This window comes from Podarcis bocagei (assembly GCF_964188305.1).
Source record: "Podarcis bocagei genome assembly, chromosome: 8".
In the NCBI taxonomy this organism is placed as follows: Eukaryota; Metazoa; Chordata; class Lepidosauria; order Squamata; family Lacertidae; genus Podarcis; species Podarcis bocagei.
Genome location: NC_138133.1, coordinates 7,883,165 through 7,907,548, shown reverse-complemented (window position 1 = coordinate 7,907,548; position 24,384 = coordinate 7,883,165). Strand labels below are relative to the sequence as shown.

Genomic DNA, 24,384 nt, shown 5'->3' with positions numbered 1-24,384 from the left:
CCGCACCGGGCGCAACATCTGGGGGTTAGGGTTAGGGGGCGCAAATCCATGGGTTAGGGGGCGCAAATTACTTGCCTTGCCCCGGGTGCTGACAACCCACGCTATGCCACTGGATTCAAGGACTCTGAGGGGAGCAAACTGTTCTCTCGGAATGGGGTCTTCTGTATCTCTTGAGAAACAAAAATGGATGACTGCCTTGTGTGGTCTGCCCGCTGGCAGACAGCACCCACTGAAGCAGAATCCTACAGAAGTGTGTTTGCTCCCGACTGCCTCCGAGCACTTGGTCCCCACCTGCACAGCCTCACCTGCCTCCAAGGACAATGGGAAGTAGAGCTGGAGGCCATCAGCCTTTTGCTGGCACTGAGCTCTAATGGTATGTGATGTGTTCTAGGTCACCGTTATCACCTACTTATGGGCCCTCTCAAAGAACCCTGAAAAGGTTTGCTAGACAGAACTTACATTTGAGAGGTCAGGTCAACTCTACTTCAGCAAGGTATGTTCTTGGTGTTTTGATCTTTAATAATGATGCTTTCTACCGCTTTCCCTCAAACAAACGTTAAGTTAATGCACCTGTAATTTCCCGTATCCTTCCTGGAATACTTCTTTTTAAAACATCACCTGCTTTTCAGTCCTCTACCATGGAGGCTGATTCTAGGGACATGTTACATATTTCTCCAAAAAGGTTAGCAATTTCAAATTTGATTACTTTAAGAACTCCAGTGTGGATGCCATCCATATCCAGCGTTTTTTTGTTCATTTTTAACTTCAATAAGGCCCATAAGGGAAAAGGTGTCTATTCTTTAAACATGTAAGTATCTGCCATTGATAACCACCAAATCCTGATAACCTCTGAGCATTTATTTATTTTTTGTAATTCCCTTCAACGCTTTTGTCATTTGTTGACTATAAACACAATCCATTGCAATGTTCTTCTCTGTCAGATATCCATCAAGATCGTTGCACAAAGAGATGTGTTCTCGTTTTGCCCTATTTCTTCCATGGGCTGCTGCTCAGGAGAATATCTTTGTGAATTGTGCCTCACATAGGCAGACATATCTATTATGCCTAACAAATGATACACAAGTTATAATTAAGAAAAAAACAAAGGGAAGCTGTCTGTTTATACAGGACACAGTGATGTATAATGCAAAGCAATTAAACATACATAACCATAATAACAAGTTTGCATTCAACAGTGCTGTTGGCAAATTTCTGTATCTTTTGTGTGTACAATGATATACCCATGATTTTTCCATTGGATTTGCACTTCCTTTCATGTTTGTGCGACTTTTCTTTGAACTGATGATTAAAACTACAACCATTTCTTTTTTCTTTAAACCCAATAACAGCATTCAATTAACTCTTCATGGATTTATCTGACACGCCTAAGGAGAGTGTTTTCAGCATTTAAAATGTATGGCCAGGCCATTAAATGGTGAAATAAGTAATGTTTTAATGAATGATTTGTAATTATTTTTAAATTAAAGGTTTCTCGTCAATATTCCTCAAATCCCCGTGGAGGTTAAGCAGCACATAGATCTTGTTAAGCACTCAAATTGAGCCAGACTTTATTTAAGTAGTACCAACTCTAAATAATGGCATGTGTCAATAACTGGACCACATTTAACAAGTAGCACTTAAGCAAAAAACTTGATTTTGTCCGTGTCCGTGTTTGTTAAAGCAGGTTAAGTAGAAGAGGTTGTATTATTTTTCTGTTGCGATTATGGGGGTGTCAGGTTGGGTTTGTAGCTGCAGACGAAGGGTAGCTTCTTTTTGCAATCAGAACCGTCCCAGTTACCCTGGCCTGGAAGGAAAGCAAGTAGTGAATAAAAACAAAATAAAATCCAAGCATCCATTAGAAAAATATTATCTTCTCATCACAAATGCCAAGCACCTTGTAAGTTTATTCAATTAAGCTTGTCTATATAGGTAAAGGGTAAAGGTAAAGGGACCCCTGACCATTAGGTCCAGTCGTGACCAACTCTGGGGTTGTGGCGCTCATCTCGCTTTATTGGCCGAGGGAGCCGGCGTACAGCTTCCGGGTCATGTGGCCAGCATGACTAAGCTGCTTCTGGCGAACCAGAGCAGCGCACGGAAACGCTGTTTATCTTCCCGCTGGAGTGGTACCTATTTATCTACTTGCACTTTAACGTGCTTTTGAACTGCTAGGTTGGCAGGAACAGGGACCGAGCAACGGGAGCTCACCCCGTCGTGGGGATTCGAACCGCCGACTTTCTGATCGGCAAGCCCCAGGCTCTGTGGTTTAACCCACAGCGCCACCCGCGTCCCACAAAAAATATGGAACACTTCACGAATTTGCGTGTCATCCTTGCGCAGGGGCCATGCTAATCTTCTCTGTATCGTTCCAATTTTAGTATACGTGCTGCCGAAGCAAGCACTAGACAAAAGCTTAATTGAATAAACTTACAAGGTTATATTAAACCCATTCAGTTTATTAAAACTTGAAAATACCCTCTGGGGAGCAGAGAGGAAAAATAGCCACATGATAGGCAAAATGATCAGCCAGCGAGGGTTGCGTTCTGCTCCCTTCACTGCAAAGAGGAATCAATTGTTTCGTCTGAGTTTTACGCTTAAGAGAAGATTGTACATCTGCCACAAAATGGGTGAGTGATTTTCTTTGGGCAGCTGATTACTCACTTTACATGCATCTGGTACCCTTACTATTTTAGGGGGAGCGGAGATGTTACAGTTTTAGTGTGGTAGAGGTGGTTTGGGCACACTAAAATGCATTTGTTTTCAGGGCAAGAAATGTATGTTCAAATTACTTCCACCACACACAGAATGATATGATATGGCCATCATAAAAGCCCTTTTGCTCCAGCATAAAGAACAGAGTAATATGACCACTCTTCTGGAATTTCTCCCCGATGAAGTTGTGTGCTCCTAGCCTTTTTGGAGCACCAGTTATGTCCTCAATAGGTTTGCCAAACTACTTTTAAAAGTTCCAAGCAACATACGAGCCTGGAGAATGTAAACTTTGCATTTGAACGTAAACTTAGCAATTAGAGTTTTGACTGAAAATGCACCTAAGGTGAGTTGCACCTAAGGAGAATATGGATATTCATCCATATTCTGAGTGATTTCATATACTGAGTGATTTCAAGGAAAGTCAAAACAGGTTTGCTAACGCTTGCCAAATTTCTCAAGACATGGCAGCCACCAAATTTTCTACAGTGAAACTGAAGATGAATGTAGATGTTATCCCAAAATGAAATCCCTGGACAACCAACTGCTGCAGTGTTGTTCAGCTGGGCATTTAACTCTGATTTGAACTAGTTTGATAAAAATAATGCCTAATTTGAGGAGGGTGGGAGTGAATCAGCTCTAAACTTCCTTTTTAGGGAGTTCACTCTATTCTGCAATGGAACTTTGATGCAAATTGCACTCAATGATGTCCTAAAATTAACATCAGCCTGCTGTATCCAATGGCATTTCAATGGCACAAAGCAAACAAAACACAACCAACATGTAAAGTGTTAAATATCACTTTTGCTTAAGGCATCAATTGCCGGGAAAGTGACCAGAGGAGTATTTAATACTTAGAATTTTGAAAAGTAGAGGAAACCTAGCTTTCTAGGATGAACTAAACAAATACATATATCATATTTGTGGATCACAGTGTACCTCCTAGATTTATCTTCAAGCAAATGCGACTGTGCAGAAAACTGTTAATTGCTTCCCCAAAAACATGAAGAATTGAGCTCAGTGGACGCTGAAGGAAATTTGCCCCGGAGCCATCCGTCCATTCCAGCGAAGATCCCTGCCGAATAACCAAACAGGAATTGAATGAAGACCATCACACCACCCGGTAAACTGTTTAGGAATTTCCACATTCAAGCACGACTGAAACGGAATGAGTGAGAGGCGTTTCCAAAGGGATGCGCACAAAAGCCTCTTGCATGAAGTGGGGGTTTCCATACTTTAAAAGGGCATGAATAATGTGCGGTGTGCACAGCTTATTCCAAGAATCTAAACCAAACCTTTTACTTAGATGTCACCTAAAGCTCTGCTCCATTATTAACCATGTTAGACAGGTTTCTCTGTCAAATATTAATGGCAACTATGACTTTTAATTCTGAACGTGCAATTTCTTTAGCTGAAAACATGAGCACTGAAGTGTGGTATCATTTTTCAAAGCCTGGTTCACACACTCAAGCAGAGCTGCATTCTGCACAACAACAACAACAACAGCAACAACAACAACAACAACAACAACAACAACAACAACAATTTATTATTTATACCCCGCCCATCTGGCTGGGCTTCCCCAGCCACTCTGGGCGGCTTCCAAAAAAATATTAAAATACTATAATACATCAAACATTAAAAGTTTCCCTAAACAGGGCTGCCTTCAGATGTCTTCTAAATGTCTGGTAGTTGTTGTTCTCTTTGACATCTGGTGGGAGGGCGTTCCACAGGGAGGGCGCCACTACCGAGAAGGCCCTCTGCCTGGTTCCCTGTAACTTGGCTTCTCGCAGTGAGGGAACCGCCAGAAGGCCCTCAGCGCTGGACCTCAGTGTCCAAGTAGAACAATGGGGGTGGAGACCATAGAGGAGTTGGCACATACAGTGGCGGAGCTTCATGCTCAGGCACCGGGGGGAGGGGCAGAGAGCAGGCGGGAACAGGGCTGGCGCTGGCCGTAAGGGCATGGTGCCCAGCGCGGGCGGGGGGACAGCCGTGATGGCGCCCCACCAGGATTGCACTGCTGGGGGTGATGCACTCCTCCCGCACACCTCTTCCTCCGCCATTGGGCACATAATTTCCTTGCTGCATGGCTGGACAAGAGGGTGAGGCTGCCTACCTGTCAATCACCTGATGTCACTACAGTGCCACAGCTATGGGGGGGGGATGTCTAGCCAGATTTCTTTGCCCCGGGGGAAGCCTCCAGAGGAGTGCCTTTGAGGTTTCCAGTCCCTTTGCATGTGTATGCAAATGTGTGGTGTGTGTGTGTGTGTATGTGCCAAACTGCCTCTTTGACCCTGGTGAAATAAAGCCCAGTTTCGCTCCTGGTCACTGTTACACCATGTGGTAATTTTTGTCCACATGATTTGAAATTGGATTGCAAAGGCAGAGGCACAGGCTGCAAAGCAGCAGCGATCGGTTGGTTGCTGTGTCTCGCAGAGTGCTCAGCAAAGGGCTCCGCAAGACCCAGCAGCCTTGGATTGTAAAGGTAAAGGTAAAGGGACCCCTAACCATTAGGTCCAGTTGTGGTCGACTCTGGGGTTGCGGCGTTCATCTCACTTTATTGGCCAAGGGAGCCGGTGTACAACTTCCGGGTCATGTGGCCAGCATGACTAAGCCGCTTCTGGCGAACCAGAGCAGCGCACGGAAATGCCGTTTACCTTCCCGCCGAATCGGTACCTATTTATCTACTTGCACTTTAACGTGCTTTCGAACTGCTAGGTGGGCAGGAGCAGGGACCGAGCAACGGGAGCTCACCCCGTCGCGGGGATTCGAACCGCCGACCTTCTGATCAGGAAGTCCTAGGCTCTGTGGTTTAACCCACAGCGCCACCCGCATCCCTTGGATTGTACTTTGTCCTATTTGGGCTGTGTTATTTCCTGAGCTGAATCCTGGAACAATAGGATCCAGAATGCAGCAGTCTGATTGGTCCGCAGGAGCCACCCAATCCAGCTCCAGGTGGAAGTGAATCAGCGAACTGATTGGCCTGCAGGAGCAGCCAATCAGGCTCCTGAATGAAGTGAATCAGCAACCTGATTGGCCTGCAGAATTAGCCAATCACGTGGGGCCAATTGTGTAAATAATATATATATAGCTAGACGTTTTGGGGGAAGTTTCATTCATTGCTCCTACCAGCTGAATAAAGAGCATGAATTTCACACTCGACTCTGAGTATATTTCAGGCTGAGTCAGCTCTTTACCTGCCCCACACCGGGCCTGTGGTATAGGGAAGGGGGGGGGGGAATTACTTGGCAAGGAAATGTGTGGTGTGCACACTGTGTCTGTGCCCAAATTCGGATCGTCATGCCCCTCATTTTGAAGGGGAACCACCTATAGAACAGGGGTGATGAACCTAGAAATCAATCAGAACATGGAAAGGATTGACAGCTCTTTCTTAATTAGCCACACTTTCATTTGCCCAACTGCTTTCCCTTGGGAAACCTGTGGTTGAGATGAGCGCTGAATCAGAGCAAACAGCAACTAGGTTTTCTGTGGGTTGCTGTTTGTTCCAATTTATCACTAAAGAGTGCAAAGGCAAAACCGCTTGAACCTGTGTTTAGAAAGCATGGGAGCAGCAGAAGTGTGAACGAGCCCTCAGGCTTATAGCACTGGGAAGAGTTCTGGGTAGAGGAGTTAGAATGGTAAAAATTGTATCTGCAAAACATTTAAGTGCCATGTTTTGCTTTGGTAATGCAACTGTGCCGTATACGGTCGTACCTTGGGTTTCAGACGCTTCAGGTTACAGACACTTCAGGTTACAGACTTTGCTAACCCAGAAATAGTGCTTCAGGTTAAGAACTTTGCTTCAGACCGACACTTGAAGAATGGAGAATGAAACATATGGAGTATGCTGAACTGGACAAACTAACTGGGAAGATTAGATATCAACGGGAACACAAGTTCATCGAGGACTGGGAAAAATTTACTGAATATCTGAAAAGTACAGAGGACTTCCGGTCGGTGCCAGCGCTTAATGGCGGTCCTACCTCCGAGCTCCGGAGAAGGACTGCTCCGCAAGTTCGGGTCTTACCCGCTACGGCGAGCGGGGGACCCCTAAAATCTCAGGCGCTGAAGCCTGAGAGCAAGGAGATTCGGTGGGCACCTTTGCGCCCCCGGTACTGTGAAAGAGCCTTTTTAAAGGCTCCGGAGCGGCATCGGGAGTGAGCGCGGTGCTGAGAGTCGCTACCCAGCCTGCGGAGTGAAGCCGCGTCGCCATAAGCGGAGAGCGCCGATTCCTTCCTGAAAAGAAAATCTGGACTGAATTCCCGTGAGTAAGAGCAGAAAAAGAATTGGGACCCTTTAAAATTTGAAAATTGGGCTGAAAGCGGGGAGGTTAAAATCAAGGAAGTCTGCCTCCCCCCGACTGCATGAAAGCGAAAGCAACGGAACTTTAAACCTGCATCCGTGAAAACTTTGCCTTTATTTAATAAAACTCGACATTTGGACCTTAGATCTCCCCTCTAGCTAGCAGGGCAGAGGGGAGGTGAAAGAGACTTTGGCAACTGCATGATTTATTTAAAAGAAAATCCTCCGCTGCCTCAGTCATTTAAGAGCATGAAACGGTCTGCCTTTTAGGACAATAGGACACTGAACTGACTTTCTCCTGTAAAAGTTCCACTGTGATACAAAGTTTATATACTGTTTGGCTACAGTACATTAGAGTAAGACGAAACAGTATCTATTGGGAAACTGTGGCAATTCGCAGCAACTTCCAGCTATACTTGTTTTAACTGCGTTAATTTCTCTACATCTTTGGATATTCCCCTTTGTCTCTGTATTTGGACATTTTATTTTTTGGCCATTTTGATTTGCTCCCCCTAGAGGGTAAAGTAAAGGTTGGCACGGCTTAAGTCAGTGGAAATTTCCAACGGGGAACAGCTCCCGTGGGAAACGACCTTGACATGAGTGGCCCACAAGAAGAGATAATCACAAGAGCCAAGACCAAGCAACAACAACAACAACAGCTGCAGCAGCAACAGACAAAGAAAAGAGGCTCAATTTCAGGCGTAACTGCCGGACTTGCAGGAACAACAGGACAAGAAAGAGGGACAGCTGTTTCTATGGAAGCTGTGACAGAAGCTCTGCTTAAAATAAATCAATCTCTGGAGTCTCTGACAAAACAGACTTCAGAAAATACACAAAAATTAACAGAAATATCAGTAAGACTAAACCAGAATACAGAATCTATAAACAAATTGGTAGAGGAAAATTCTACCACACGAAAAATTGCCGAAGAAGCGAAAGCTATCGCTGGAGAGACACAAGAGAATTTAGAGCCGATTGCTAAGAAGGTCCATGAGCATGACGCAACTTTGGCCTTGTGGGAACTACAGAGAAAAGAGAGAAATTTGAAATTAAGATTGATTCCAGAGAACGAAAGAGACAACCTTGTGGAATACTTGACACGGGAGTTTGTTGACTGTTGGGACCTGGAAGAAGACGAATTTAAAATTACAACGGCTTTTAGACTGGGCAAAAAGCAGGACAGAAAGACTCCGAGAGACTGTCTGATTACATTTAGATCTAAGGAGGAAAGAGACAAAATATTAGGGCTACATTTTGAAAAGGCCTTGCAAATTGGAAACTCAGCTGTACAGATCTTCAAAGACATCCCAAAATATATCTTGGATTTAAGAAACTTCTACAAGGATTTAGCTCTTCTGTTAAAGAAAAACTCTATCCGCTTCAGGTGGGAATTCCCACAAGGACTGTCTTTTGATTACAACGGAAAGAAGGTGAAAATAAAGACAATTCAAGACAAAGACAAATTTTTGGGAAGAAACCAGGAGGACCTGCAGAAGGGGACTGTGGACCCAATTGCAGAACAGAGGAGAGCATTAGACATCCTGAATTTCTCGTTTGGACAAAAACCACCACCATCAGAAGAAGAGCAACAACTTGGAGCTGTTGGAGGAGTGTCAGAAAAATAACAAGATGGCTCTGCAATTCCTTAGCTGGAATTGTAATGGGATCAATGGGCCTTTGAAGAGAAGACAAGTATTTCATATTTTGAACAGAGAGCAACTGGACTTGATATGTTTACAAGAAACCCATATAACTAGAGCCCACAGGAGACTACTTATAAATAAAAGATTAGGACAAGAATTTATTTCATCAGACAAAGTTAAGAAAAGAGGAGTTGTGATATATGTGAAAGAGAAATGGGCCCCAAAAATGATGTTTAAAGATGAGCAAGGGAGATACCTGGCAGTGGAGATACAAGTACAAGGAGAAAAACTTTTGGTTGTTGGAATTTATGCACCAAATGAAGGTAAATCTGACTTCTTCAAGAGACTTCATGAAACCCTGACGGACTATTTGGATTACAATATGATAATCATGGGAGATATGAATGGTGTGGTCTCCACTAACATGGACAAGGCACAAAGACTAACAGTTACTAAGGAAGGGAGACTTCCTAGGACTTTTTTTGAAATGACGGAAAGTATGGACTTGATAGACATATGGAGAACAAGGAACCCTCTGGAGAGAGAGGGAACCTTTTTCTCCCAAGCAATGATGACCTGGACCAGAATCGATCAAATTTGGATTACTAGTGGCATGGCTCCAAAGATTAAGAAGGTGGAAATCTGCCCAAAAACTTGCTCCGACCATAACGCCGTGAAAATGGAGATGAAACTTACAACAACTGGTCAATTTAGATGGAGAATGAATGACACCCTCTTTCGAGATAAGGAGATCCTTAAGAAGGCCCAAAAAACTTTAAAAGACTATTTTGAAATAAATTTGAGGGCCGACGTGGAGAAAAGAGTGATCTGGGACGCAAGTAAAGCGGTGATGCGAGGTTTCTTGATTCAACAAAACTCAATAAAGAGGAAAAAACAAAATGAGAAAAAAGAAAGGATTTTGGAAAAGATAAAGGAAGGAGAGAAAAAATTAAGAACAAAACCAAAGTCCCAGGAGATTTTAAGAGAGATTAAGTTATATCAAACACAATACATGGAATTGATGAACCAAGAGATTGAATGGAAGATAAAGCAAATGAAACAAAAGACATTCGAATCAGCAAATAAATGCGGCAAACTTCTGGCATGGCAACTGAAGAAAAGGCAGAAATTAAATACAGTTACAAGCCTAGAAGTGGATGGAAAAAATATATCTAAACCCAATGAAATTAGAAATTGCTTTTTGAGTTACTTCAAAAAACTTTATACTCAAGGCCCGCAAAACGAAGAAGATATAGACAAATTCCTTGATAAATATGGATTACAAAAAATCTCTCATCAAAGTAAGACGGATCTGAACCAGAGAATAACAGAACAAGAGATAGAGGCTGCCATTCAGAATATGCAACTGGGCAAATCTCCAGGACCAGATGGACTGACTTCCAGATACTACAAATCGCTGAAGGAATGGATGATTCAACCACTAAAAGAAGTTTGTAATGAGATCCTTGAAGGAAAAAAGGCACCTGAATCGTGGAAAGAAGCATATATTTCACTCATACCAAAGACAGAGACTGAAAAGACCCAATTGAAGAACTACCGCCCAATATCACTACTTAATGTGGATTACAAAATTTTTGCAGACATTTTGGCAAAAAGATTTAAAAAAGTGTTGATGGAAAAGATTCATAAGAACCAAGCAGGCTTTCTTCCAAAAAGACACCTAGCAGATAACGTAAGGAATATAATAGACATTTTGGAAAAGCTAGAGGTGAATATAAACACTAAAGCAGTACTGATTTTCGTGGACGCGGAGAAAGCCTTTGACAATATTTCTTGGAGCTTTATGATAAAGAATCTTCATGGGATGGGGGTAGGCCAAGGTTTTGAGAATGGTATGGCTGCAATATATTCTGAACAAAAAGCTAAATTGATTGTAAATAATGTAATAACTGAGGAACTTAAAATAGAAAAAGGAACACGACAGGGGTGCCCAATTTCCCCATTACTCTTTATTTCAGTTCTGGAGGTGTTGCTGAATATGATTAGGAATGACCAGCAGGTTAAAGGAGTGCAGGTCGGAGCTAAACAGTATAAGTTAAGAGCATTTGCAGATGACCTAGTATTGACTTTGCAAGAGCCAAACACTAGTACGAAAAGGGTCTTAGAAATAATCCAACTGTTTGGCCAGGTAGCTGGATTTAAGTTGAATAAACAAAAAACCAAAGTTTTAGGAAAAAACTTAACAGAGATGGAAAAAGAGGAATTCCAAGAGGAGACAGGGTTGACGGTGGTCAAGAAGGTTAAATACCTAGGGGTTTATTTGACATCTAAAAATGTGAATTTGTACAAGGATAATTATGAAAAATGTTGGTCAGAGATTAAAAAAGATCTAGAAATATGGTCAAATTTGAAATTGTCAATGTTAGGCCGAATTGCAGTTATCAAAATGAATGTATTGCCTAGAATGTTATTTTTGTTCCAGACTTTGCAAATTCTGGATAAGATGGAATGTTTCAAGAGGTGGCAGAAAGATATCTCGAAATTTGTCTGGCAGGGCAAAAAGCCCAGAATCAAATTTAAAATATTGACAGATGCTAAAGAAAGAGGGGGTTTTGCCCTGCCGGACTTAAAATTGTACTATGAGGCAGCAGCATTTTGCTGGCTGAAAGAATGGATGCTCCTCGAGAACACAGACATTTTAGATCTGGAAGGTTTCAATAACGCTTTTGGTTGGCATGCATATCTATGGTATGACAAAATCAATAGTGCCTTTAAAAATCACATTGTTAGAAAAGCATTGTTTAATGTTTGGATAAGATATAAAGATCTGTTGGAAAACAAAACCCCTAGATGGGTGTCACCAGTGGAGGCCAAGGCAGTGAAGAAACTCAATATGGAGGTCGGATGGCCGAAGTATTGGGAAATTTTGGAACAGGATGGAGATAAGTTCAAATTACAAAGTCATGAGAAATTGAAATATAAAGTACAAAATTGGTTTCAATATCATCAGATAATGGAATTTTTCAAACAGGATAGGAAAATTGGCTTCCAGGTGGAAAAATCAAAACTAGAAACTGAATTGTTAGAACCCAGTACTAAGAATTTATCTAGAATGTATAACTTGTTGCTGAAATGGAATACACAGGACGAAACAGTCAAATCGGCTATGATTAAGTGGGCACAGGATGTTGGTCACAACATTATGTCAGCTGACTGGGAATGGTTATGGAACACCGGTATCAAATTTACGGCATGTAATGCCTTAAAGGAAAACATTATGAAAATGGTTTACAGGTGGTACATGACCCCAGTCAAGCTGGCAAAAATTTATCATTTGCCCGATAACAAATGCTGGAAATGTAATGAGACTGAAGGTACTTTCTACCACCTTTGGTGGACATGCCCGAAAATTAAGGCTTTCTGGGAAATGATCTATAATGAAATGAAAAAGGTACTTAAATGTACTTTTCCTAAAAAACCAGAGGCCTTTCTCCTGGGCATTGTCGGCCAATTGGTGTTAAAGAGGGATAGAACTTTTTTTATGTATGCTACAACAGCAGCAAGAATACTTATCGCGAAGTATTGGAAGACACAAGATTTACCCACTCTGGAAGAATGGCAGATGAAAGTGATGGACTATATGACACTGGCCGAGATGACAGGCAGAATCCACGACCAACGAATAGAGACGGTGGAAGAAGAATGGAGAAAATTTAAAAGTTATCTTAAGGACTATTATAAACTTAATGAATGTTAAAGTGTTGTGGTTCTCAGAAACAAAGGGATACAGTGATACAAGGTCAGAATATGGTGAGGACTAAGATGACAGAGGTTGGAAAGTAACAATTGGGAGTTGCTATAAAATTATGGACATTGGGATGCAGAAAGGGGGGGCATGGGGAAGTCCGAGAAAAGAGGTTTATGAAAATAGGTGATGAAATTATACATGTATGTTTGTCCTTTTAAGTGTTTGTTTGTTTTCTAAAATTTTGTAAAACCAATAAAAATTTTATATATAAAAAAAAGAATATCTGAAAAGTACATGTGATGAACAAACAACGCTAGTGGGATTTAAAGAGGCTTTGTGAAAGGTAGAGGAATATTTGTTAAACAGAAAGAGGATTGAAAAAGTAATATTAAAATGCAATATTAAACTTAGAAAATGTGTAAAAATGGGAAAATATGGATGTTTGACAAAGAAGCTGATGGAAGTCCAAAAACTGAAATTTGTGAAAATTTGTTTGATGTTGGAATTGATATAATGAAAAATTTTAATAAAAATTATATTTTTTAAAAAAAGCACTTTGCTTCAGGATGAGAACAGAAATCACGTGGTGGCAGCGCGGCAGCAGCAGGAGGCCCCATTAGCTAAAGTGGTGCTTCAGGTTAAGAACAGTTTCAGGTTAAGAACGGACCTCCGGAACGAATTAAACTTCTTAACCAGAGGTACCACTGTATTTTTTCTTCTCTTCAGAGAGGTGTGGAGTTACCATTTTTAGTGTTGTGCTAGGTGGACTTGCCTTTTTGTGGCTTCCTCCTGTCCAGAACTGGGCTGTCTGTTGTCCGTGGTAAGTCGCCAGACTTACAAGGAAGTCATTGTGTTCTGCACTTGAGACGCTAGTCAGATGTCCACCTGTGACTTTACGCTGGCAAGTTCTCTGGAAAGTAAATTGGAAATGAGAAGGCAACTGAAGAAGGTGAGAAAATGCCTCAGGAAATGCTACCGTCGGATTTTGTATTGAAGAATCAGCATGAGTATCTCTGTGCAAATGACCACCATTTTATGCAACAGGGGCGAAATAATATGGAAGCAGTGAGTCACAGAAACACAAACGACCCCTTACAGGAGACTGAGTGGGCCACTTTTATGCCACCCAATGGTACCATTAGGGGGCACAGGTCCAGGGCCTGACATGAATAGTGGGGTGGATGACAGCACCCCGTCAGCAACAGTCACTGCATAATCTTTCCTTTGTGTCTCCTTTCCTTTGTACTAAGTAGATAAGGTAAAGATTAGGTCCAGTCGTGGCCGACTCTGGGGTTGCGGTGCTCATCTCGTTTTATTGGCCGAGGGAGCCAGCGTACAGCTTCCAGGTCATGTGGCCAGCATGACTAAGCTGCTTCTGGCGAACCAGAGCAGCACACGGAAATGCCATTTACCTTCCCACCGGAGTGGTACCTATTTATCTACTTGCACTTTGACGTGCTTTCGAACTGCTAGGTTGGCAGGAGCTGGGACAGAGCAACGGGAGCTCACCCCGTCACGGGGATTCAAACTGCCGACCTTCTGATCGGCAAGTCCTAGGCTCTGTGGTTTAACCCACAGCGCCACCCGCAGATACACTGCTGCAAACTGAAGCTCCCGACAGTCGTGGCCACCATCTTCCTTTCCTCAGAGTGTTTTGCGTCTGGACTCTGGGAAAGAAAGATGCTTTGGAAGGCGGGAAGGACTGCCCCTGTGGTGTTTGCCCACTCATTATGGAGATGTCGTACTGGGGGAGAGAGAAAGGGTTAATAAGCTGTGACCAATAAGAAAGCCCAGGGGCGGAGCCTAACGGTGTTTAAGGCTCAACACAGGGGTTTTGGCAGTTAGTTTGGCTGGTTTCTTGTGGGTGGGAAGCATAGGAGTCCGAGTGAGTTAGAGACAGAGGGGAGACAGAGGGAGTGAATTGGATTACAGTGTTTCAAAGTATTTAAAACTTGTTTGCATTCACAATAAACTGGAATCTTTGTTAATACGTTACAACCTGACTGAGTCTGAATATACTACCGGGGAAACCTGGTTGGTGGAAGTGGAAGAGATAAGCCGTGGTGGTGCAGGGTCAATAGTCCGTGGAACGACCGGTGGCTCTGTGCAAACGCCACAGGCAGGTCCATACGGGAGAATACAGTCCTAAGATAACCTGGTCCCAAACCATTTGTGGCTTTAAAGGTAAAAAACAAAGCCTCAAATTTTACCTAGGTACAAACTGAAAGCCAATGAAGATGCATAAGATCTGAAGAGAGGTGTTCACCAAGGTGGATCCTGGTTAATTTCTGAGAAGCATCCTCTTTTTAAGTTAGATATGACTGTTTTGCATGTTTTAATCATCACATACGCTCTGAATTTAGTAGCACCATGGCGACTCTTTCCAGTTGATTCAAGAACATTTACATCCCACAGCAGGTCCTGGGTGCTACTTAAAATTAACTCGAACGCCACAGCCCCCTTTCCCTTTTTCATGTGTATTTTTTGTAAAAATGCTTGAAGAACAAAACAAAGTAGAGACTGGCTTCTTTTCTGCAACCTAGGAAGGGAGGAGCGTAACAGGGACTTGCAGGCAGCAGGAGTTTTATGCAGCACAAAGTCTAAGCAAGGAAGGAAATGATCAGGTTTAAGGTGCTGGTTTTAACCTTTAAAGCCCCACACAGCCTAGGAACCTTGTACCTACGGGACCGCCTCTCCTGGTATGTCCCACAGAGGAACTTACGGTCTTGAAACAAAAACATCTTGAAGGTCCCAGGCCACAGAGAGGTTAGGCTGGCCTCAACTAGAGCCAGGGCTTTTTCGGCTGTGGCTCCGATCTGGTGGAACGCTCTGCCGCAAGAGACCAGGGCCCTGTGGGACTTGACATCTTTCCGCAGGGCCTGCAAGACAGAGCTGTTCCACCAAGCCTTTGGCCAGGGCACAGCCTGACTCCCTCCTTTGGCAATCTTCACAGAACTGTAGCCCAATGGTTGCCATCAATTTGATTTGAATTATTTTTATAATGAAATGATTTTAGAATGTTGTATTATTTTATTCTTGTTAGCCGCCCTGAGCCTGGCTTCGGCTGGGGAGGGTGGGATATAAATAAAATCTATTATTATTATTTATTAAAGATGAGCCCCCAAGAAAATCTTCATTTTGAAGATGCTCCTACCTCAGCTTCTTCCCACGTCTCTCGTTTCTGAACAAACATGTAGCACTGGCCCAGGTAACTTATCCAGCCATTAAGGCAGCCACCTTGGCAAAACAATTCTGGCTCGACCACAGAGGAGTCACGGGATACTGGGACCTCATTGTCCCCGGAAGGAGGCTTGTTCCAATCAAAAACGTTTCCCAGCAAGAACCGGCGTTCGCGGGACTTGACCTCCGGAAGCCCATTGCCTGGAAAAAAGCACGAAATCAGACACCCCATGAAAAACACCCCAATCATTTTTAAAGAAAATATGAAGACCCTAAATAGGGTGGAAATTGAAGAGTTGGCAAGGCTAGTCCTCTGAAGCACTTTCAAAATGGCTCAGTCAGGTTTTATTCCTTGCAAAGCGGACATGTTAACAACAGGTTTTATAGTCTTCCTATATAGTATTCCTGTATATTGTATTAGGGACGTGGGTGGCGCTGTGGGTTAAACCACAGAGCCTAGGACTTGCTGATCAGAAGGTCGGCGGTTCAAATCCCTGTGACGGGGTGAGCTCCCGTTGCTCGGTTCCTGCTCCTGCCAACCTAGCAGTTCGAAAGCACGTCAAAGTGCTAGTAGATAAATAGGTACTGCTCTGGCAGGAAGGTAAATGACATTTCCGTGCGCTGCTCTGGTTTGCCAGAAGCGGCTTAGTCATGCTGACCACATGACCCGGAAGCTGTATGCCGGCTCCCTCAGCCAATAAAGCGAGATGAGCGCCGCAACCCCAGAGTCAGTCACGACTGGACCTAATGATCAGGAGTCCCTTTACCTTTACCTTATATTATCTTACTAAATATATTGTTATGAGGTTTTTTTTGGGGGGGTGGTAGACCCCCCATAAGCTCTACATTCAGTGAAGTGTTAGAATTTGAGTTAACTCAAACTCATGAATTTAGCAAGGGCCAGCCTGGCAATGACTTGCTGGGGATGGATCACTGAAGAAGCAAAAGGCTGATTAGAGCTTTTGGGGTAGGATTGCCCTTGGCCAGATGTAAGCAACAGGAAGAAAAGGTGTCTTACAGTGGGCCTGAGAAACAGGGCGTTGCCAGGGTGACTGGGGCTGGGGGATACTGGAAGTGGAAGGGAAAGCGCTGTTTTGTGCAAGTGCTGCTGAGAAGGAGGAGACATTGGGTAGAACTTCGCGTGGGGACTGATGGGAAGCAACTATGATGGCTGGCTGGAGCAGGCTGTGACAGAGAGACAGGGGCATGGCGCTTAAGACGCCTGTGAATCCAATGCTGTGCTGCTGGAAAAGACAAGCCGTTCTGGAGATGTAAATGCTTTGAACTCTCTCTGTAAACTCAGGTGTGTGAGTAAACCATCATTCTTAAAGGTACAGGTTCTCTGCCGTGCCTCATTTCCCCCCAAGGAAACACGAACCCTGGTTAAGTGCCAAGACACCCGGAATCCTGCTTGGCAGAGATTTGGGTGGCCTGGAAAAATATTGAGGTCAATGCAAAATTTTCTTTAGAGTCTGCTTGTATCCAGTCAGCATCCAGTCAATCCAAGTATTTCATCATTACAGCCACTTACCAAGGCATAACCCCAAACCTCACTCACTGCCAGAGCAGTGAGGAATTTTTGGGCGCAACATACTACAGTTCGGTCTCCTTTTGTAGTACTTTTCGTTCATTTACATATGCAGAAGTGGGTCGTAAGCATAGTTTCACAGTTCAGCCTACCCCAGTAGACCCTGCTTCCTCCATTGGGGAGGAACATGGTTCCTTCATCATTCCCTGGGAATCCTACAGCTCTGGCCTCTGTCTCAACTGCAGACGTAGCTTCCCCGCTGCTTGCTGGGCTCCAGGGAAGACGAAAGGATGAGTCCACTTCCTGCCCCTTTCCCAGGTTATCAGCCAATAACCTTCAGTTAACACAGGAGCATGTCCGGGCAAAGATTTTGTCTAAAAGGGTTGTGCAAATCAAACCACTTAGTCCACGTTCTAAAAGTATCTAGTTATACCACTGCGGGAATATAGTAAAAAGTCAACGTGATGTGTCAGGAGATGAGTTCACATCAAGATCACGAGGCACTTTAATCTCACCTTCAGATACAGGGAGAAGCAGCACTCCTAGGTAGAGCATCAAAACTGAATGTGGCTTCATTGCCCGTTGGTAGCAGAACTTTCACCTACAGTGAAGGAAAGACTGCTTGCGTGAACACCTGTTTTCATGTATGAAGATCAAAATTCCCATCTTCTTCCACTTTAACAGGTACCTGAAATTGAACTCAGACCATTTGAATCTCTCAAATTAATTTAATTAGTTGATTAATTGAGAAGACACGTGCAACTCAGACATGACCTGAATTTCCCAAACTGCAAGATTGTGAGCTAAATTTTCAGTAAAGTGGCAGTCTCACCTAAAGCCTGATGATAGAGCAGATAAAAAATGGATTACTGATCCATCACTGTGTGTGAGAGAGAGAGGGGGAGCAGGAGAGGGAATGCACAAAGGTGCAGAACATGTTCAGTGATTGGAGCACTAAATATGCCATGTCGTATCTTCTGTTACATAGGAGATCTGTGGGATGTGGGTAGAGATGGAAGGACCTGTCAATTTTGGTTTTCTCAGTTTCTCACTTTGCAAATCTTTTTTTTTAAATCATTTTTATTAGTTTTACAAATACAAATACAAACTGAGAATAAAAAATGTATCTATATAAAGAGATTCTCTGGATCTCAGGACTTCCCCCCCATCTCCTCCATGGTGTCTCATTTTAAACATCTACCACTGCATATTCATCCATACTCCAATTTTTATATCAAACCATATTATCCATGGTAATTTTTACACTACAAGTGAAATCAAAATCCTGCATTTGTTTCCATCTGCTTACAGTGGTCTCCAAAGTAACTTACAAATTTTCCCCATTCTTTTCTAAAGTTTTTGTCCTCTCTCATTTTGCAAATCTTAAATGCAGTTCTCCAGATTTTGCAGCAATTAGCGAGTTAGAAAACAACAACCTTTGCAGAACTTCATCAGCCTTTTATTACAAATTTATCCTAATAAACACCGTTTCGACTAACGTACAAATTTTTGCAAGCAATTTATCCTAACATAATATTATTTAATATTAGTTATTACATTGTTTTCACCAGTAAATGCATGTTTAAGTGCTCTCTCCCTTAACATTTGCACTTATGTAAACACTGGTTGTGAGTTGCATGACAAAATTCACATAGCTATGAATTGTGAAGGATAGCTGCGATTCACTTTTCATATTGTTTTGGAAAGTTCAGATTTAATAGGAGACCATTCAAAGGAGACCTGAATCAAATCTCTCCTCCATTCCTTGATATGGGTGGTGACGCCATAAAGAGGAATAATTGTATGCCACCTTGGAAGTTATTTCACATGTTTGAAATAAATATATGCATTTTAATGAAATGTCTATTTAGAGAAATACCTGTTTTGTAGATTGTTCCCTTTTCTTCCCTTCTTTTAACACTAGTAATGAGCAGCAGCCACTTTAAGTAGTATTTATCCAACGTTTGGATGACTGGAGCTTTTTCCTTTGCACAAGAAGGCTAATAGTGCATGTCTTTATTTTTATATATACTCTCCTCCTTAAGCAAAGGAGGGTGGGGGCTTGTCTTTGACACCACTGTTAGTTTAATTGATGATCCCTAACACCTTTCACAAACACATACTTGAATCTTATTCATCCATGGAGTATGAACACAGAGAATAGACCTACTGTACCAACCAATGTAGGGCACATAGAATCATAGAATGGCAGAGTTGGAAGCATAGCTGTCAACCTTCCCTTTTTTTGCAGGAAATTCCCTTATTCCAGCGCTGCTTCCCGCTGCTATCCCGGATTGTTAGATATCCCGTAGACTCTCCCCGGGATAGGTGAGGCTGCTGATCCCTTATTTTCAAATCTGAAAGTTGACAGCTATGGTTGGAAGGTCTGCCAGGGGCAATCTAATCCAAATCACTGCAATGAATTTATGAGCTTGCTCAAATTCTATTTTTTTTTTTGTAATAATTTTTTTTTTTATTGCTTTTTTTCCAAGGTCGGAATACATCGTCAGTAACACAACAAAAGCGGTTTTACAGAAAGAAAAAAGAAATTATAAAAGAAAGTTCACTTTTTCAAATCAATTTTCATGATCAACCGGACTTCCCCACGTCCTCCATCCCCTGCTTTCTTTACAATAAAAATAAACAGCAAATTAATACCTTATTTCATATGTTTTTGTGTTTTCATTTGGTTATATAGTCTGCAATTTATACTTTTCTAGATCATAACTTGGTTTCCATCATTTACCAATCTCAATACTGAAGCATGTTTTTTCCAAAGGCTTAGCAAATTCTCAACATTCATATAACTTATAGTGTTTTTGTAGATAGTCCTTAAATTTTTTCCAGTCCTCTTCCACTTCCTCTTCTCCCAGATCTCGGATTCTGCCTGTCATTTCGGCTAATTCCATGTAGTCCATCTTCTGCGAATGCCACTCTTCCAGCGTGGGTAACTCCTGTGCCTTCCAATGTTTAGCTATAAGGATTCTTGCTGCTGTAGTTGCATATAAAAAGAAAGTTCTATCTTTCTTTGACACTCTCTGGCCCACAATGCCCAGGAGGAAGGCCTCTGGTTTCTTGTGAAAGGTGTACCTAAACACCTTTTTCAACTCATTATAAATCATTTCCCAAAAAGCCTTCACCCTCGGGCATGTCCACCAGAGGTGAAAGAGTGTTCCTTCAGCCTCCTTACATTTCCAACATTTATTGTCAGACCGATGGTATATCTTTGCAAGTTTGACTGGGGTCATGTACCACCTGTATACCATTTTCATAATGTTTTCTTTTAAGGCACTACATGCCGTGAATTTCATACCGGTGGTCCATAACCTTTCCCAGTCTTCAGACATAATGTTGTACCCAATGTCCTGAGCCCATTTTATCATAGCTGATTTAACTGTCTCGTCTTGAGTATTCCATTTAAGCAACAAGTTATACATTCTTGAAAGCACTTTCGTCTTAGGTTCAAGTAGTTCTGTCTCTAGTTTTGATTTTTCCACCTGGAAACCAATTTTTTTATCCTTTTTAAACACCTCTAGAATTTGGGCATAATGAAACCAGTCTCGCACCTTTCCCTTCAATTTTTCAAAGCTCTGCAACCTCCAAGTATCACCATCTCTTTCAATTAACTCACAGTATTTTGCCCAGCCACTCCCCATGTTACGTAGTTTAATGGCTTTAGCCTCCGTCGGTGATAACCACCTCGGGGTCTTACTTTCAAGTAAGTCCTTATATTTAGTCCAGACAATGAATAGAGCTTTCCTGACAATATGGTTTTTAAACAGTTTATGAAGCTTTACCTTGTCGTACCACAAATATGCATGCCACCCAAAAGCATTACTATGCCCTTCCAGATCTAGGACATCAGTGTTTTCTAACAGAAACCAATCCTTCATCCAGCAGAAGGATGCAGCTTCATAATACAATCTTAAGTCCGGCAGGGCAAACCCCCCTCTTTCCTTTGCATCTGTTAGTATCTTAAATTTTATTCGGGGCTTTTTGCCCTGCCAGACAAACTTCGTGATATCCCTCTGCCACTTTCCAAAACATTCCACTCTGTCCACGATCTGGAGGGTTTGAAACAGAAACAACATTCTTGGCAATACATTCATCTTAACTGCTGCAATTCTTCCCAACAAGGAAAGTTTCAATCTTGACCAAGTTTCTAAGTCCTTTTTAATTTCCGACCAGCATTTTTCATAATTATCTTTAAATAGATTCAAATTTCTCCCAGTCAAGTTAACCCCCAGGTATTTCACTTTTGTAACCACATTTAATTCTGTTTCCTTCTGGAACCCGTCTATTTCTGAAGGTGTCAAGTTTTTTGCCAAAACCTTAGTTTTTTGTTTGTTCAACTTGAATCCCGCCACCCGACCAAACTCAGAAATTAGTTCTAAAGCTCTTTTTGTGCTAGCTTCTGGCTCCTGTAATGTCAAAACCAAGTCATCTGCAAAGGCCTTCAATTTGTATTGTTTTTCTCCGACCTGTATTCCTTCCACCAGCTGATCCCTCCTAATCAAATTCAGCAACACCTCCAGGACAGAAATAAATAACAAGGGTGATAGGGGGCACCCCTGTCGTGTCCCTTTTTCAATTTTAAACTCCTCTGTCACCACACTATTTACTATCAATTTAGCCTTTTGTTCTGAATAGATTGCTTCGATACCATTTTGAAACGCCCTTCCCACTCCCATCCCTTCCAAATTTTTCTTCATAAATTTCCAAGATATATTGTCAAAGGCCTTCTCCGCGTCTATAAAAATCAAAGCTGCTTTCGTATTCATATTTGTCTGTAGTAACTCCAAGACATCAATAATATTCCTAGTGTTATCAGACAAATGTCTACCAGGGAGAAAGCCTGCTTGGTCCTTATGAATTACTTCATTCAAAACTTTTTTCAGTCTGTTTGCTAAAATATCAGCAAAAATTTTGTAATCCACATTTAGGAGTGAGATGGGACGATAATTCTTAAGTTGAGTCTTTTCAGATTCCAATTTTGGTATCAGGGTGATGAATGCCTCTTTCCACGATTCTGGTGCCCCCTTCCCTTCCAAAATCTGATTACATACCTCCATTAGTGGCTGTATCAAATATTCCTTCAGTGTCTTATAGTATTTGGAGGTAAGTCCGTCTGGGCCTGGGGATTTGCCTGTTTGCATGTTCTGAATGGCACTTTCAATTTCCTGTTGTGTTATTTTATAGTTCAGGGCTGTTTGTTTGTCTTGTGTTAGCTTTTGAAGGCCATGACTTTTTAAGAAGTTATTTATTTCTATCTCTGCTTGGGGTCCTTGGGTATAGAGTTTTTTAAAATATCTCTGGAAACACTTTCTAATCTCTTCTGGTTTCTGAATACATTCACCTTCGACCTCCAGATTGGTAACAAAGTTCAATTTTTGTCTCTTTTTCAGCTGCCATGCCAGCAGCTTCCCACATTTGTTTGCCGATTCAAATGATCTTTGTTTCATCTGTTTAATTTTCCATTCAATTTCTTGGTTTATCAATTTCGTATATTGTGTTTGGTAGAATTTTATTTCTCTTAAAACTTCTTTTGATTTTGGATTTAGTCTCAGCTTTTTCTCTCCATCTCTTATTTTGTCCAAAATCTTGTCCTTTTTACCATTCCAGAGTTTTTTCTTAATAGTGTTCTGTTGTATCAGGAACCCTCTCATAACAGCTTTACTCGCGTCCCAGATTATTTTCTTTTCCACCGAGGTATTCAAATTTATTTCAAAATAGTCTTTCAACGTTTTTTGGGCCTTCTTCACGATCTCCTGATCTCTAAACAAGTGGTCATTCATTCTCCATCTGAAGGATCCAGCTGGTGTGAGTCTCAAGTCCATTTTCAAAGCGTTATGGTCGGAGCAAGTTTTGGGGCAGATCTCTATTTTTCTTGTCTTAGGTGCCAGTCCTCTAGATATCCAGATTTGGTCGATTCTTGTCCAAGATAGGTGGGCCTCAGAAAAGAATGTTCCCTCCTTACCTAGAGGGTTCTTTGTCCTCCAGATGTCAATCAAGTCCATATTGTCTGTCAGTTCAAAAAAAGTCTTTGGAAGTCTGCCGTCTTTGTTCAAATTTTGGTTTTGTGACTTATCCATGTACGTGGAGACTACCCCATTCATGTCTCCCATCAGGATAATGTTGGTATAGTCAATGTGGTCCAGCATTATCTCATGCAGCCTCTTATAAAATTCCGATTTCCCATCGTTTGGTGCATATATTCCAACTATCAAAAATTTTTCTCCTTGTGATTGTATTTCAATCGCCAAAATTCTTCCTTGTTCATCTTTAAAAACCAATTTTGGTGCTAGGCTCTCCTTTGCATAGATCACTACTCCTCTTTTTTTAACCTTGTCTGATGAAATAAATTCTTGGCCTAGTCTCTTATTAATTAGCACTCTCCTGTGGAGCCTAGTCACATGTGTTTCTTGAAGGCAAATGACGTCCAGTTGTTCTTTTCTCAATATATGAAAGATTTTTTTCCTTTTCTCGGGAGAGTTTGCGCCATGAATATTCCAACTAAGAAGCTGCAGAGACATCCTGGATCAGTTTATTTACCAGTAGGGGTGTCTCCTTTGTCTTCTTTATCTGGAGGTGGAACCGGGTTGAGGCCAAACGAAGGAGGTGGCCAAGCTCCTGCTACTCCTTTCCGAAGGTCCTCCCCGTGGTCGTTTAGGAACTTTTCTTGCTCCTCTGCTGTTCTGATTCTTACCTTCCTCCCTTTCAAGGTGAAAGATAATCCTTGAGGGAATTCCCACCTGTAGGGGATTGTGTTGTTTCTCAATAAGCTTGCTAGGTCTTTATATGTAGCTAATTCTAATGCTTCACTGGATGTAGAGATTATCGGGACCTGCCCCCAAACCATAAATTATAATTAGATTCATGACAGAATTGTAGAGTCCATTCCCCTGCAATGCAGGAATCTCAACTAAAGCATCCATGACAGATAGGCATTCTGGTTAAGGTTATGTTGAATCCTGATTCTGCCTTCTGTGGCATTCGTTGCCCCTCCAAGTTTGGTGTCATCTGCAGATTTGATGGGCAGCCCCTCAAATCCTTCGTCCAAGTTGTTTCTAAAGATGTTGAACAACAACGGGCCCAGAACAGACCCTAAAGGCACGCCACTTGTCAATTTTTTTCCTAGAAGGATTGTTGTTGTTTAGTCGTTGAGTCGTGTCCGACTCTTCATGACCCCATGGACTAGAGCACGCCAGACACTCCTGTCTTCCACTGCCTCCCGCAGTTTAGTCAAACTCACGCTGGTAGCTTCGACAACACTGTCCAACCATCTTGTCCTCTGTCGTCACCTTCTCCTTGTGCCC

The 24,384-nt window shown here is 42.2% G+C and overlaps 1 protein-coding gene and 1 long non-coding RNA gene across 3 annotated transcripts in view; both read right to left on the bottom strand.

The window, feature by feature from the left end:
• The window catches only part of LOC308594052, a 294,546-nt gene that overhangs the window by 154,253 nt on the left and 115,909 nt on the right, over positions 1-24,384 (bottom strand). The window lies entirely within an intron of this gene.
• LOC308593878 (snaclec coagulation factor IX-binding protein subunit A-like) lies at positions 1,429-19,055 on the bottom strand. Of its 2 annotated transcripts, none has more exons than XM_081206662.1 (6): positions 18,948-19,055; positions 17,584-17,686; positions 15,515-15,741; positions 13,133-13,270; positions 3,646-3,781; positions 1,429-1,804 (listed from the first exon to the last, which is right to left on the bottom strand). In XM_081206662.1, the coding sequence occupies exons 2-6, from the start codon at positions 17,642-17,644 to the stop codon at positions 1,722-1,724; spliced, it is 645 nt and encodes a 214-aa protein (XP_081062788.1). In that variant the 5' UTR covers positions 17,645-17,686; positions 18,948-19,055; the 3' UTR covers positions 1,429-1,721. The 2 variants fall into 2 exon arrangements, with proteins under 2 accessions (XP_081062788.1, XP_081062787.1); XM_081206661.1 differs by having other exon boundaries at positions 17,584-17,669.